This window comes from Salvelinus namaycush, chromosome 4, assembly GCF_016432855.1.
Source record: "Salvelinus namaycush isolate Seneca chromosome 4, SaNama_1.0, whole genome shotgun sequence".
Lineage (NCBI taxonomy): Eukaryota > Metazoa > Chordata > Actinopteri > Salmoniformes > Salmonidae > Salvelinus > Salvelinus namaycush.
This window is the reverse complement of record NC_052310.1, coordinates 53,269,053-53,285,572: the sequence shown is the minus strand read 5'-3', so window position 1 is coordinate 53,285,572 and position 16,520 is coordinate 53,269,053. Positions and strand designations below refer to the sequence as shown.

General features: G+C 44.0%; 1 protein-coding gene across 1 annotated transcript; it reads right to left on the bottom strand.

Moving 5' to 3' along the window:
• Positions 1–11,833: 11,833 nt before the first annotated feature.
• On the bottom strand, positions 11,834–15,249 carry LOC120045921 (transmembrane protein 178A-like). Its single transcript, XM_038990847.1, has 4 exons — positions 14,838–15,249; positions 13,492–13,605; positions 12,186–12,323; positions 11,834–12,081 (listed from the first exon to the last, which is right to left on the bottom strand). The coding sequence occupies exons 1-4, from the start codon at positions 15,247–15,249 to the stop codon at positions 11,834–11,836; spliced, it is 912 nt and encodes a 303-aa protein (XP_038846775.1).
• Between the last annotated feature and the right edge of the window lie 1,271 nt (positions 15,250–16,520).

Sequence of the window (16,520 nt, the reverse complement as noted above, 5' to 3'; positions counted from 1 at the left end):
TGAGTAGGATCATTGGAACAGCAGCAAGCAGACAGATGAGCTGGAGAGCCGAGGAAACCGGATCTGGAGGTAATATTAACCTTATATCATCTTAACATGGTCATAAGCATCATTGGATGATTACCACAATCTGTGAGGAGATTCTCATATTTATTTGCCTGTCCCTGCCAAGTGTCAAAGTATCAGGTCCATTGAACTAATCTGTAGTTATGCATGTAGACTATACTGTGTATGTCACGTTCCTGACCTGTTTTCCTTGTTTTTGTATGTGTTTAGTTGGTCAGGGCTTGAGTTGGGGTGGGCATTCTATGTTATGTGTTTCTATGTTGGGTTAAATGTGTTGCCTGATATGGTTCTCAATTAGAGGCAGGTGTTTGACGTTTTCTCTGATTGAGAACCATATTAAGGTAGGCTGTTCTCACTGTTTGTTTGTGGGTGATCGTTCCATATCATAAAACTCAGCGTCAACGTTTATGATCACTATGTTTGATGTACAGTTACAAGATGACATGGCGTCATACCCTGAGTTGTTCTGATCTGAATTAGCCTATTTTTATCTATTGTGAAGAAACATTGCTGCAGAACACGCACCTGTATGCACTCATTACTTTTTACTTTGTGCACAAATTACGATTTGTTTCTTTGAATTGCCTTGTGAAAGCCTAACACTGTACGTTGTTTTTGATATAACTTAGCTAGTCATGTTGATAATATAACAAGGTTTCAAATGATGCCCATCTGACCCAGATTGTGATTTATATTTTTGTGATGCGTAAACAACAATAGTAATTGTGTGATGCAGGGTTGCATTCCAAACAAAACAACTACTACAAGTGTGCTTTCTCTCTAGTTCCTCAACGGCACAGCTAAGGAGAGCAATTACACATTGGAGAGGTGTCTGTGGCAACTTGGAGACACCGGTTAGTCCTCTCACTCAAACCCTTGTCATTTATTGTGTTATGTTGCACCTACCCACATTTTCCAGGAATATCAAATCAAAATGTATTTGTCACATGCGCCGAATGCAATGCAGAGTAAGAACATTTTTTGAAATAAAAAAGGAAATAGTAACACTATAAAATAACAAGGCTATATACAAGGAGTCAAGGTGCAGGGGTACGAAGGGTACATGGTAGTTGAGGTAATATGTACAATATGCGATGACCACTGTGTCCTCGGGATACCTCTCCTCAGGTTGGTGACATCATCAGAACATGTTCTTGCCCTCTGTGTCATCAACCATATTTAATGTTTATGGTTTCGTTCTGTTAATCTCTACTAGTTGAGTATTTCTAATAGTGTTCGGTTTCATCTAGCTCTCCAGGCTTCCTTTAGCCAACCGGAGCTATATGAAGACTACTGAGCTGAGATCCACTATAGCCTGGCCTTTCTGTCTGACATCAAGGTAGCTACCACAGGGCATGGAAGGAGTTTATCCATGTGTTTGGTCTCATCTTTCTCTCTCTGAATATATTCCTCTCTTGATGTTTGGTTGTGTTCTGTGCTAACATCAAAAGGCCCAAACATCTTGTTCTCACATCCTTCGCTTGGCCTGGTGTGTTCTGAATCTTTTCTCTCTACTCTCTCAATCAACCTGGCTCTTGTGTGATAGACCCAATGTGTGGAGTGGGAACTATCAAGTGAGACTTCTGAGGGAAACGTTTATACAGATCGCTTTTGAATGTTATGTCATGTGGGATGCTTATGTTAGCTTTTTGTTGGGGCTGCAGTGAGGGGAAGTCATTGACAGAAAAAGTTGTAAACATGCTGATCCTTTTATAATTACATGTATATATTTCCACTTAAAAACAGAGCAGTCCGAAAGTATTCAGACCGTTTGACTTTTTCCACATTTTGTTACGTTATAGCCTTATTCTAAAATGTATTAAATAAAACATTTTCCTCATCAATCAACACACAATACCCCATAATGACAAACAAAAATAGTTTTTTATAAATTTTTGCAAATCAAAAAAAATCTTCACCAAAAGAAAGAAGCCCAGGGTCCCTGCTCATCTGCGTGAACGTGCCTTAGGCATGCTGCAAGGAGGCTTGAGGACTGCAGATGTGGCCAGGGCAATAAATTGCAATGTCCGTACTGTGAGACACCTAAGACAGCGCTACAGGGAGACAGGACCGACAGCTGATTGTCCTCGCAGTGGCAGACCACGTGTAACAACACCTGCACAGGATCGGTACATCCACACATCACACCTGCGGGATGGCAACAACAACTGCCCGAGTTACACCAGGAACGCACAATCCCTCCATCCGTGCTCAGACCGTCCGCAATAGACTGAGCGAGGCTGGACTGAGGGCTTGTAGGCCTGTTGTAAGGCAGACATCACCGGCAACAACGTCGCCTATGAGCACAAACCCACCATCGCTGGACCAGACAGGACTGGCAAAAAGTACTCTGACGAGTCGTGGTTTTGTCTCACCAGGGGTGATGGTCGGATTTGAGTTTATCGTCGAAGGAATGAGCGTTACACCGAGGCCTGTACTCTGGAGCGGGATCGATTTGGAGGTGGAGGGTCCGTCGTGGTCTGGGGCGGTGTGTCACAGCATCATCGGACTGAGCTTGTCATTGCAGGCAATCTCAACACTATGCGTTACAGGGAAGACATCCTCCTCCCTCATGTGGTACCCTTCCTGCAGGCTCATCCTGACATGACCCTCCAGCATGACAATGCCACCAGCCATACTGCTCGTTCTGTGCGTGATTTCCTGCAAGACAGGAATGTCAGTGTTCTGCCATGGCCAGCGAAGAGCCCGGATCTCAATCCCATTGAGCACATCTAGGACCTGTTGGATCGGAGGGTGAGGGCTAGGGCCATTCCCCCAGAAATGTCTGGGAACTTGCACGTGGAAGAGTGAGGTAACATCTCACAGCAAGAACTGGCAAATCTGGTGCAGTCCATGAGGAGGAGATGCACTGCAGTACTTAATGTAGCTGGTACTGACTGTTACTTTTGATTTTGACCCCCCTTTGTTTAGGGACACATTATTCAGTTTCTGTTAGTCACATATCTGTGGAACTTGTTCAGTTTATGTCTCAGTTGTTGAATCTTATGTCCATACAAATATTTACACATGTTAAGTTTGCTGAAAATAAACGCAGTTGACAGTGAGAGGATTTTACGAATGCACTGTATGTATGACTTTATATAAATGTGGTTCATTCTGAAGTATGGAGATGAGATCAAATGTTTTAGTCGTTGTTTTCCTCATATACTGTATGCATTATGATATTTGTTTACTCCCATGCAGTAAATTATTCTGCGTTAATTCCTCATTTTCGTCCCATCTTTGAAGAGATTATACTTGGAAAGTTATTCTAATAAAGTTTATATAGACTACAATAATAAGGAATTGCTTTACTGTTTTTTCTAACCTGCTTACTGAATAAGCTTGAAATGCTAGAAACAAAAGTACAATGAGTCAAAAACTCTGGACCTACTTTGGCATCAGCGAATCCAATCACTAAACAAAGTGTATCAAGTCAAAGTGCATAAGAAACGGTGGTGGCTTATTTCTGTAAAATCAGAAAACGTAACAAAAACCACCAACTCGGTTCGCCTTGCTAACAGTTCACAATAACCTTGTCAAAATTACATTCTTGCATGAAATTAAAGAATACATCTTGTCTTTTAACAAATAAATACTTACAATACTGTCAACGACAAATGTGCACACGTGGGACAGGTCATGTTCTCCCCTCTAGAATTAGAAAAATGATAAACCCCATTTAATATCATTATCACAGCAATGATAATATTTTCCCTCAAACCTGAATAAACGTTCATTCTGAAATGTACCTCACACTTCAGATATCTTGTAAAACTCAACAACGTGGTTCCGAGAGTAACTTAATGCAACTAGCAGTAGCTAACCACCAACATCCGATTACAATCTGCAAACATCAAGTCGAATTTAATCATCCTAACTAAATATTACAAAGTGAACTGTTGTACATTGCAAAGGGTGCTTAATATGTATAACTGTACAAAGCTGCATTAAGTGTAATATTTACCCATACATTTCACGAGAAGCCACGATGGACCCCAAACATTCTCAGGCGGCCTGGTTGCTACCAACAAGACTCTCACTCTGCATGCGCTATTCAAGAATACCTGGTCCCGTGTGGCTCAGTTGGTAGAGCATGGTGCTTGCAACGCCAGGGTTGTGGGTTCATTTCCCACGGGGGGACCAGGATGAATATGTATGAACTTTCCAATTTGTAAGTCGCTCTGGATAAGAGCGTCTGCTAAATGACTTAAATGTAAAATGTTAAATGTACCTTGCACGCATTATTTACTGATCTCTTAATGGGACAGTGCCATCTAGTGGAAATCAACTAATACAGCTATGTGCTTATACTACCTGGCTACATAAGTCTTTAACACTAGAACCGCCAATGGCCACTGACTTTTGATTTTGTAAATGTAAAAAAAATCTACAAAAAAAGCTTTTTTTGTAGATTTTCAAAATGACACTGCTCATTTGCCATAATTTTTAAATCACAAACAGAAATGTATTTGGAGCCTTTTTACCCGTTTTTTTTCACGCCTATTCCTAACTTAATCCGCCAAGACAATGTGCTGTAGGACGCTGGTACCCAGCCAGATGCTAATGCTTCTCTCTCCTCACTGAATGAATGACCAAATTGATGAATGGGCGATTTAATTGTGCACCTTACTTCACAATTGAATTTGAATTAGGCCTAACTGAATGATAACAAAAGAGGGAGATTTGATTTTTAATTTTGAAAGACAATAGTGTAATGATGAGTTTGTTATTCCTATTTATCAGCAGCAAATAATTTGACCGTATTGGGTTGATATCATTTTCTATTACGTTTTACTTTGTAAAAAGAAGCTGTTGAAGGACTGTTTTATTTACTGTTACTCTCTCACTAATCAAATGTATTGTAAGGGAAACCAAAACATGCTGCATGTTGCAGTAGGGTTTTAGAATAATGCTAAACATATCCTTGACTCTATCCAGCAAAGCAAACGATGCCAGCCCACAGGATGAATGACAGATGGATGGAATGGACGATAATTGTGCAAGTTACTTCACAATCAAATTTTAAATTAGACCTAACTGAATGATGATGTTGATTTTTATTTAGAAAAATAATAGTGTAATGATGAGTTTGTGTTATGCCTATTTATCAACGCGCTCATGTTAATAATTTGACCACATTCCTTGTAGGTTGATACCATTCTCTTTTACATTTTACTTTGTAAAAGAAGCTGTTATCTGACCTTTTTTTTCTTTAACTCCAGTACTAATCAAATGTATTGTAAGGGAAATGAAAACATGCTACATGTTGCAGTGGGACTTTAGAATAATGCAAAAACATATCTTTAACTCTATCCAAGTTGATGAGCTGGAAATAAACGATGCCAGTCAACCTGCACAGCCGGCCCATCGAAACTATACCGAAACTAATTTCTCACATAATAAGAGTTAGCCTATAGACAAGATTACATGGACAATAATCTGATGAGTGACAATATTAGGCCTGACAATATTAGGCCTATCAGTTGTCAAATTGTACATGAAGAGATGTGCGCATCTTGTAATTAACAGATAAAGGAGCATCGCTTTATCAAATCCTCCTTCAGTCACATGCAGGTAAAACATTTTGATTTCTATATAGTATCTGAAATAGCATATTCTGCAACTTCTATGACACTTACCGTTGTCAAATAACTCTCAAAATTCAAGAGGTGCAGCTCTTTTTACAAATTGCTCTTTTTCCAAGATTATCTGTGCTGCCCATACATTCAGCACATGACCAGCATTGATCTGGCTACTGTAAGCAAAAACTAGTAACATAATCAACCTAAATTAAAATATGCTATTCTGTCGTCAATGGATCAATGAGCGCCAGAAACCAGATAAACTGATAATGGTGCATGTGACTTCAGTTAAGTTTTGGTTAGCCGCCGATGTCGAAATCAAGTACTTGCTCAATGGCTTTCCATATATGGGTAAAGATGAACCGGGCCAGCGGGTGAGAAACTGTCTGAGACAGGTTTTGAGACTCCTGTAGACTTACATGGGCAAAGGCAGAAATGTGACCATGGAAAACGTCTTCACATCAATTTCACCGGAAAAAAAAGTTTACTGCAAAGAAGACTAGCCTGCTCGGAACAGTGAACAAAGGAGGGAGCCGCCCCCCTCTGCGCAAAACAACAACAGTGGATCTGTACTCCACATCAGTGATGGAGAGTGGTAAAGCAACACTCAAGGTGTACAGATGTAAAATAAATGTATGTTTGCATCCTCAGCACCATGCATCCCACTGGATCTGGCATGTGAGCTTCGTGAGAACCACATGAACACCAAGAAATAAGCTACAGCTGTCGAGCAGGCCGCATGTCCTGCCTCTCCCTCTTCCCCAAGAACCACAGCTCCCACTCAGGAAAATTAAGACACAATGTCAAGTCGACAGGTGCACACGAAACAAGGCCGATGGAAACAAGGCCGATGGAAACCGTGTGCAGTGCAACTGATTTGTTTGTGGGTCTTGCTCACACAAAGCCCTGAAGCCGTGTGCTGACTGTGGACCCGAAGCATAAAGAGAAGACGCGAATGATTCATGCGTAAAGGCACGAGTATAAGGGCACAATCAACAAATGACTGTTTTTATATCTTGTCATGCATATATTTCGTTATGCAATTAATCCTTTACAATTGTTCATCCATTGATGCTTTCGTTTAGGAATACAGCAAATAATTTCACCTGCGCACCTGGCTGGTTGTTATTATTATTATTATATTTTTCATTTATACTTTGTCAAAAGAAGCTGTAACTGGACTTTATGAATTACTATAACTCTATTACTAATTGAATCTGCAAATAAAGCTGATCAAATTGATTACACTGTAATGTTTTTATTGTAAGGGAAACTAAAATAGGCTATACTCCTACGTTTTTTCTAGGAATTATACAAAACATATCCTTGAATCAATCTAACAAATAACTATTTTGTTGTTGTTGATGTCCATTTTAATATTTCTTCCTGCAATTAATCATTTACAATAGTTTATGCACTATTTTTCAAGCATTTATTATCAAGCATGTTTGCGTGCCTTGCAGTTTGATATGTATATGCTAAAGAGAATGCCCGGCAACGTTCTCTACCGGGTACTTAAAAGGCCAGGCAGTTCTAGTGATAACTAACTGTAGTATCACTTATTCCAATTCCAGAATGGCTCAAATAAACATTCAGGATACAGCAAAAATTGAGAGGAATTGCTTATTGATTGATTAAAATCAACCAAATGCATGTGGGTGCTTGTGTTCTCCATGTGGGTGGGTGTCACGATCGCCGTAAGAAGCGGACCAAAGCACAGCGTGGTTGGAATACATTCTTCTATATTTAATGAAGAACACTTAAACAAAAAACAACAAAAAGAATAAGATGAACGTGACCGCTATATAAACACTGTGCTAACATGCAACATAACATAGACAATCACCCACAACCCACAATGACAACAGGCTACCTAAATATGGTTCCCAATCAGAGACAACGACTAACACCTGCCTCTGATTGAGAACCATATCAGGCCAAACACAGAAACAGACAAACTAGACATACAACATAGAATGCCCACTCAGATCACACCCTGACCAAACAAAACATATAAACATACAAAGCAAACTATGGTCAGGGCGTGACAGTACCCCCCCCCCCCCCCCCCCCCCCCCACCACCCCCCTCCCAAGGTGCGGACTCCGGCCGCAAAACCTGAACCTATAGGGTAGGGTCTGGGTGGGCATCTGTCCGCAGTGGCGGCTCTGGCGCTGGACGAGGACTCCACTCCACCATAGTCTTAGTCCACTTTCTTGGCGTCCTTTGAGCGGCGACCCTCTTGAAGGGCCCCACTGGACTGAGGGGCGCCTCTGGACTGAGGGGCAGCTCCGGACTGAGGGGCAGCTCCGGACTGAGGGGCGGCTCCGGACTGACGGGCGGCTCCGGACTGACGGGCGGCTCCGGACTGACGGGCGGCTCCGGACTGACGGGCGGCTCCGGACTGGCGGGCGGCTCCGGATTGGCGGGCGGCTCCGGATTGGCGGGCGGCTCCGGATTGGCGGGCGGCTCTGGCGGCTCCTGACTGGCGGACGGCTCTGGCGGCTCCTGACTGGCGGGCGGCTCTGGCGGCTCCTGACTGGCGGGCGGCTCTGGCGGCTCCTGACTGGCGGGCGGCTCAGGCGGCTCCTGACTGGTGGGCGGCTCTGGCGGCTCCTGACTGGCGGGCGGCTCAGCTCCGGACTGAGGGGCAGCTCCGGACTGACGGGCAGCTCCGGACTGACGGGCAGCTCCGGATTGGCGGGCGGCTCTGGCGGCTCCTGACTGGCGGGCGGCTCCTGACTGGCGGGCGGCTCTGGTGGCTCCTGACGGGCGGCTCTGGCGACTCCGGACAGACGGGTGGCTCTGGCGGCTCCGGACAGACGGGCGGCTCTGGCGGCTCAGGCGGCGCTGGACAGACGGGCGGCTCAGGCGGCGCTGGCAGATGGGTGGCTCAGGCGGCGCTGGACAGACGGGCACACCTGTAAGGAGGAGACGGAGAGACAGCCTGGTGCGTGGGGCTGCCACAGGACCCACCAGGCTGGGGAGACCTCCAGGAGGCTTGGTGTTAGGAGGAGGCACATGAAGGACCGGGCTGTGGGGGAGCACTGGAGCTCTGGTGCGCAGCCTTGGCACCACTCCCCCAGGCTGGATAACTACTCTAGCCCGGACCCTCCAGAGTGCAGGCACAGGTTGAACCGGGCTGTGGGTAAGCACTGGAGATCTAGTGCCTACTACGCGCACCTCTCCCTTAGGCTCCACTCCCACATTTGCCCGGCACGAGCGGAGCGCAGGCATAGGACGCACTGCACCCTCCCAGCGCCCCGGAGACACAGCACGCAGAGCCGGCGCAGGATACCCTGGACCGGCGACCAGACACGCTGAGCAGGCACCATACGCCCTGGCTGGATGCCCACACTCGCATGACACTTTCGGGGGGCTTCCCTATAGCACACCGGGCTATGGGCACGTACTGGCGACACTGTGCACTTAACCGCATAACACGGTGCCTGACCAGTAACGCGCTGCTTATAATAAGCACGAGGAGTGAGCTCAGGTCTGCTACCTGGCTTAGCCACACTCCCCGTGTGCCCCCCCCCCCAAAAAGAATTGGGGGGCTGCCTCTCGTACCTGTCGCGCTGCCGTGCTGCCTCCTCATATCGCCGCCGCTCAGCTTTCGCTGCCTCCAGCTCTGCTTTGGGGCGGCGATATTCCCCAGCCTGTGCCCAGGGTCCTTCTCCGTTTAAAATCTCCTCCCATGTCCAGGATTCCTGAGATTTCGGCCGCTGCTGCTGCCCGTTACCACGCTGCTTGGTCCTTTTTTGGTGGGTGATTCTGTCACGATCGTCGTAAGAAGCGGACCAAAGCGCAGCGTGGTTTGAATACATTCTTCTATATTTAATGAAGAACACTTAAACAAAAAACAACAAAACGAATAAGACGAACGTGACCGCTATATAAACACTGTGCTAACATGCAACATAACATAGACAATCACCCACAACCCACAATGACAACAGGCTACCTAAATATGGTTCCCAATCAGAGACAACGACTAACACCTGCCTCTGATTGAGAACCATATCAGGCCAAACACAGAAACAGACAAACTAGACATACAACATAGAATGCCCACTCAGATCACACCCTGACCAAACAAAACATATAAACATACAAAGCAAACTATGGGCAGGGCGTGACAGTGGGACCCTGGTTCTGCTGCTTAGTCCCCAGCTCTTCCTGCCTGCTGAAAAGAAAATCATGACCCTCTGACCGGTACCCTCACACACTCAGGGAGAGGATACAGGGGTGGGGTTAGGAACTGATGTGGACCCCTCACTCACCCCAAGCTTCTTCCCCTTACGGAAGCCTTAAGGCTACCAAAGAGTGAGCCTGGGAGCTATAGACGCCTTCATCCACAAGTAGGTCACGATACAGACTGCTGCTAACACACACTCAACCCTCTGCTTTGTGGATCCGGAGTGAGAATTTTTAGGAGATGGATACACTGGATTCAAGAGACACACACAGACTATACCACTCGTACAACACAGACTATACCACTCGTACAACACAGACTATACCACTCGTACAACACAGACTATACCACTAGGAAATAATGCATCTTTCAAGAGTTCCTCAGTTTCTCTTTTCAGGAGGCGTATTCTGAAATGATCCAACTCTTTACCAATCAGACCGCATGACGCACATCCAACAAATATCGACTGTCTGGGGTTACGGCAAATGTTAATTGATAGATTACAAAATACATCCACTGAAACTATGGTAAATACACTCAGATTAGGGTCCACTAGGATCAGGGTTAATATCCATTAATGAAGGAGATGTGGACTTCGATTTAGGTGCATATCCACCGAGGTTTGGTCTGTCTCCACTGCGATCAGGTTAATATCCATTGATGAGGGGACATCTTGACTTGGGTTTCGGCACATATGCACAGGGGTTTGGTCTGTGTCCATTGATAAGAGAACTAATGAATATCCACAGATGGGTTTCCTTACAGTTTTGGTTACACTGAATTCTGAGCATACATAAAAAAAATATGTGCAAAGGTAGCAGTAGGCTGAATCACAGACATAATTGCATAAAGACCACAGAAAAAGCATGGACGCATGGGTGTAGCTAAGGTTTAGGTAGTTTGGATAAAAGCATCTGCTAAATGGCATATACAGTGAGCTCAAAGTATTGGGACAGTGACAAATGTTTTGGTTCTGTACTCAAGCACTTTGGATTTGAAATGATATGCACAAATATCATACCACCTCCCCTCTTATTGTAATGGTGAGAGGTTAGCATGTCTTGGTGATATGACATGTGTGTCTAACTTTCTCACTCATCATTATTCACGATTCATTCAGGATTATCAGTAATCATGGTAGCATCCACATGAATGTAGAAGTGTTTAGAAACATGTTCTATTCTTATTTACAATAAAAGTCACCCCATAATGACACAATACATTATTTACCATTAATTTCTATTCGGCACAAATAATCTGAAACACAATCAAAACAAACAGCAAATGCATCCAACAAATGCTGTAAAGTCACAAGCTTTATGTAGCCATTGCATGCTATGAATATGGGACCAAATACTTAACCTTTTCCTACTTTAATACACACTTAAATTTGTCCCAATACTTTTGGTACCCTAAAATTAATTTCTAAACGGTTAACCCGATATGGATGAAAATACCCTCAAATTAAAGCTAACAGTCTGCACTTTAACCTCATAGTCATTGTATCATTTCAAATCCAAAGTGCTGGAGTACAGAGCCAAAACAACAAATGTGTCACTGTCCCAATACTTTTGGAGCTCACTGTATATATTATGGTTCCATAATTCCAGGATGTTTTGCTCCATGGAAGTGACCTCGATTTAGATGCAGGGTCTAGTGGAAGCATAGTTGACGCAGAAGTGTTTTCAGACTGAAAATGCAGGAGTCAGCATTAGTCCCAGGCACCTGCTGCAGCTGTTTATGGGTTAGTCAGCCAGGTGTCTGGGGGTGTTGGTCTGCAGGCCCTTGCTGCAGCTCAGAGTTGATGTGAAAGATGCAGTAAGAGGTGTGAAATGCTGTGAGGTGTCTGTCAGACTCAGTAAACACAGTAGACACAGACATCTTAGACTCTGCCTGTAGGCCCTTGCTGCAGCTGAGGCTTGGTGTGTGTGTGTGTATGTGTGTAACACACAGTAAAGTGTTTATCAAACGCAGTAAGGTGTGTGTCAAACACAGTCATTGGGGGCAGCCTTTCCCTGCTGGGCTTTGCTGTTGCTATGGCTGAGGATGGGGAAAGTGGTGCACAGGCATCCAGATGCCACTGTCAGCCCCAGACTGAGCCAGGCACAGAAGCTGGACCAGCTGTAGCCATGCTCCACATCAGCGGGCAGCCCGTAGATGAAGGGAGGGACCCTGGCCAGGTCGTAGGACACGTTGGCCGCATAGGTACACAGGGAGATGGTGCAGAAGATCCCTGAGAAGGAAGAGGGACCACAAAGAGAGGAGGAGAGTGTGTGAGAGAGAGCATCTGTGTTTATTGAAGTAAACAACAGTTTCAGTTGGTGTGGTAAACTGTACCTGCCATGAGAAAGAGCAGCCCAGAGACGTGCTGAGTGAGACTCTTCTCCCAGGCGAAGCTGACAGACGCCACGATGCAGCCACACAACAGAACGGCTGCTGCCATACCCAGAAACCCCGCCGTGATCCGCCGCAGGTCTGATTCAAGGAAGAGGAGGGGAGAAGCGGGTGAGCACTTATGCAAGAGACACGGTTTCCCTCTCTGTAACCACTAGGGTTGCAAAGGGAGGGTATATTACTAGAAACTTTCAAATCTAGTGGGCCTATTTGGGTACTTGAGATTATCACAGGTAAAATATATGAAAAGAAAAAAAATTATGACAAACATGTAAAACATGAACCTAAATATAAACCATGGACTTGGAGAATACCATTGGTATTTATGTATTTCTTGTCAATGTTTTGGCATCACACTGTTGGCAGTTGTGAAAAAAGTCACTAGTTGGAAGAGTTGCAGAGTTAATTGAAAATAATGCCATTATTGATTAGATGCATTTTTTTTCATTAATTAGGCAATTTTCTCTTGAACCATGTGGTCAATCTACTAGAAACGAATAGACAATATGGACACATTGTAACGTTCGTCTTGTGGTGAATGAGCGGACCAAGGCGCAGCGGGTGATGAATACATAACGAATTTATTAAATGAAAGACGAAACACGAAAACACGAACAAACTACAAAACAATAAACGAAGTAGACAGACCTGAACAAACGAACTTACATAAGAACACGAAGAACGCACGAAACAGGAACAGACTACCTAAAACGAACGAACAAACGAAACAGTCCCGTGTGGTATACACAGACACAGGAACAATCACCCACCAACAAACAGTGAGAACAGCCTACCTAATATGGTTCTCAATCAGAGGAAACGTCAAACACCTGCCTCTAATTGAGAACCATATCAGGCAACACGTTTAACCCAACATAGAAACAGACAAACTAGACACACAACATAGAATTCCCACCCAGCTCACGTCCTGACCAACACTAAACAAGCAAAACACATATGAACTCTGGTCAGGACGTTACACACATAATGAATACAATATATATGAATACATTTTTTGGGGGGGGGTATTAAAGTATAAATGACCAAAGTTATGATTGATTGCCATAGATGTTACCAAAATTACTGAAGATTATGGTAACTTTGGTAAATTGCTAAATGTAATTCATGTAAATTAACATATGCCCTCCTTTTTGAATGGAAGGTAGTAGGAGAGTAATAGGTGTCTGGATTATTCATTTCATGAAAGGCTCATAGGGGAATATCTTTCATAATGAGAAAATGTGTATACGTAAGAGGTGCCACTCATCCTGCTGAATGGTGCGGGTCAGGTTGAGCGGGATGTTGCGGAGCCGGATGGGCTGGGAGAAATGGTACTTGATGGTGATGCATCGCTGGGCTATACCTGCATAGAGACAAGAACTTTTGTGAACATAACGAGTAGCAGAAAAGGGCAAGTGTTTCTCAAGGAGACTTGTCTTGAGAAAAGCTGTGGCTGTTAAGTATTCATTTATAAAGTGGACTCCCCTGTTTCATGGACATACTTCATAATAAGGTTTTCGAGGCTGTAAATTTGTATTTTCCCACAAGATTGCAGATGTTATACATATTCCTCAGCACTATGAAAGCCTCTACACATGGCTGTGAGAAGATACTACGGAAAGCCAAACAGGGAAATTCCGCCTATATCTCTGATGGGTAACAAAAAGGGGTTTAATTGTTTGAGTGATGTAATATTGTCCCCTCTCTTGGAGGCAGCAAAGAAGACTAACTATGGCAGGGATCTGACCTGCTCCCCTTCCACAAATACTATAGCTCTACCAATATTACAAAACCTTGTCCTAATAACATTTTCGTTTTCACTTGCTATATTAATTGGTCAACAACATTTTTACTTGAGAATCCGAGCTTTTGATTGACTTTAGCGCGTCTATTGATTTAGTACATACGGAATTAATCACATATATTGATGCCACTTTCCATCCTCATGCAAATGATATGGATCATAGAAATATAATAATTGATATTTAACACGCAACGCTCCCTCGTTGCCTGGAGTGTGAAGTGCACACTGGGCTCGCATGTTGGAAATACCTTTCGTGTATTTCGTTGATTTTCTGTCCGATGCAGTCTAAAACTGATCAGATCAGAGCTTATTTTAAGGTCTGTATGACAGGCAGGTTGCATGCGCGCTTGCGTGTGTCTATCTATGTACACAGGCCATGGTAGTTATCCGAATGAATAGATTTGTTATAGACAGAACTTTGCACGCCCATGGTTTACAGATAGGCTAGACCCACACATCTCCGAGGACAACATGATAGTTTAAAACATGTTTTGAAGCTACATCTGTTGTTTACACACACTGAAATAACAACAAAAACAACTTTACATCTTTAGTTATGATGGGTTAAGTCAGTCGTACTAAGCTCATGAGTTTATTATTCAAGGGTCAGTTGATGTATTATATAATTAATTGAAAGTCCATTAAACAGCAGTGCATATGACGGAATGTAACTTTTTAAGCATTTACAAATAGGCCTACCATTGCCAGATGTTTAGGCCTATATCTCCAAGGGATGCGGTTTCACTGCACCGCACTGGACCCCGGGTAAAATTCCCCATAGCATCTCTTACCCTTGGCAATGAGGTTGTCGATGTCCCTGTCCTTTCCTAGATAATAACATTTCCTCCAAAGTCCAGAGTAAGTGGAGAAAAGAGGCCGCCCGCATTCCGTTTCTAAAATTCCCATTCCCAAAATTGACCTCCAGTTTTCCAGGAGCTCCTCCTCTCTACTCCCGACGTGGATCGCTCGGAGCAGCGCCTGGTTCCTCCGAGGATTGCTGCTGTCCATCAGGGGCAGGTGATAGATGGGCATCCGCCGGTTCGTCTGGTCGTTGGCGTCCGGCCCGAACTGGTCGCAGTTCTGCCTGTGCCGTGTTGTGTCCGTCTCGTACCAGTGGTCGGTCATGATAGCGGTGATGAGAAGTGCCAGTGATGCCAGGCTCATGGACAAACTGATAGCCGTCACCAAGGTCTGTTTCTCCATCTTGCCGGCATTAACATTTGAAGATTCGGTCAGGGAAGTATCCGTCACTCCGTCCACTTCACTCCTCCTTATCAACACGGGCTTGCAGGGCTTCATCGTGTTCTACATGATGTCGAAAAGGCTGTAAGGTCCTGGCATCTCCGACTGGGTGCAGGCACAAGAATAACATAACCCGTGTTCCGGCACAAGAATAACCTAACCCGTGTTCCTGTTCTCCCACTTTGTCGATTCCCTGACTTCGGTATATCCTATAAACATGGGATGAAGAGGTGTGTGTGTATATATGTAATCCTGTGCGCGGGCGAGTCTCGTGTGCTTCTGATTTCTATGCTTGCGTTAATAAGAAAAAAGAGGCGCGGTGCACAGAGCGCGCGATGAAAATGTCAAAGCTGTCATGCTCTCCTGTCAGTGCAGCTGCTTGTGTCATTACCAATAGAAGTCCCTGTGGCATGAGAATTATGATATTTATAACAATAATACTACTGATGATGATGATTATTGTTATTACAGCCTATTTAAAATGGGGCAATCTGCGATTGTAGGCTACATCCGTTTTTTTTACTTTTAAAATGCATTAAATGTAGGCTACCCATTGATTCTTGAAGAATATAACTACCTCATCAGCTTACAAAATGTGTGTACCCCATCAGAACACAAAATATACGCTTATTTTAGGCTACTCCGTTGTTTTTAAACAATTCTAAACAAACAGCTTCAAAGCATATTTAAAACGATCATTTTCATCTCAAAGTTAAGCACTTGCATCCATATAGATATGTATGAATTTGAGAATGGTAAAATGTCTACAGCCCCACCCCTCAGCTGTTTACCAAAACAGGGTCGGGGTGTCACTTTGTAATTGCATGAGCTGCAGATTGCCGCTTTAATAGCAACAATGTAATTTTGGGGGGTCACTATCATAACTTGTTTTCATCAAGCCTTCAGATATTTCATAGTTGAAGTACAGAACAACACTTCATCATGGTGCATTAAAATAGAGGGGTAGGCTATTTACTGATAAACATGCTTTTCTGGAATTGTCAGATCAATGATACTGCAAAATGGTTGGATGCATTGTGCAGAGACAGCTCCTTTCCAGTCCGCTGCATCAGCAGGCAGGGCATTGAGCGATATGGGGACATGGACATCTCTGGACATGGAGCACAGAGGAAGTGCTTATGAATATTTATTATAACACATATATATTTGGTTTCTCATTCAATGGGTGTTGGTGATAAGCACTCAGCACCCGTTGATACATCGGGCCCTCT

Coding starts and splice junctions, on each gene's coding strand:
- LOC120045921 (XM_038990847.1), bottom strand. CDS start 15,249: ATGGAGAAACAGACCTTGGTGACGGCTATCAGTTTGTCCATGAGCCTG. Junction 12,324..13,491: donor GGATGAGTGGCACCTCTTAC/GTATACACATTT, acceptor TCCTTGAATCAG/ACCTGCGGCGGATCACGGCG. Junction 12,082..12,185: donor GCTGCTCTTTCTCATGGCAG/GTACAGTTTACC, acceptor CTTCCTTCTCAG/GGATCTTCTGCACCATCTCC.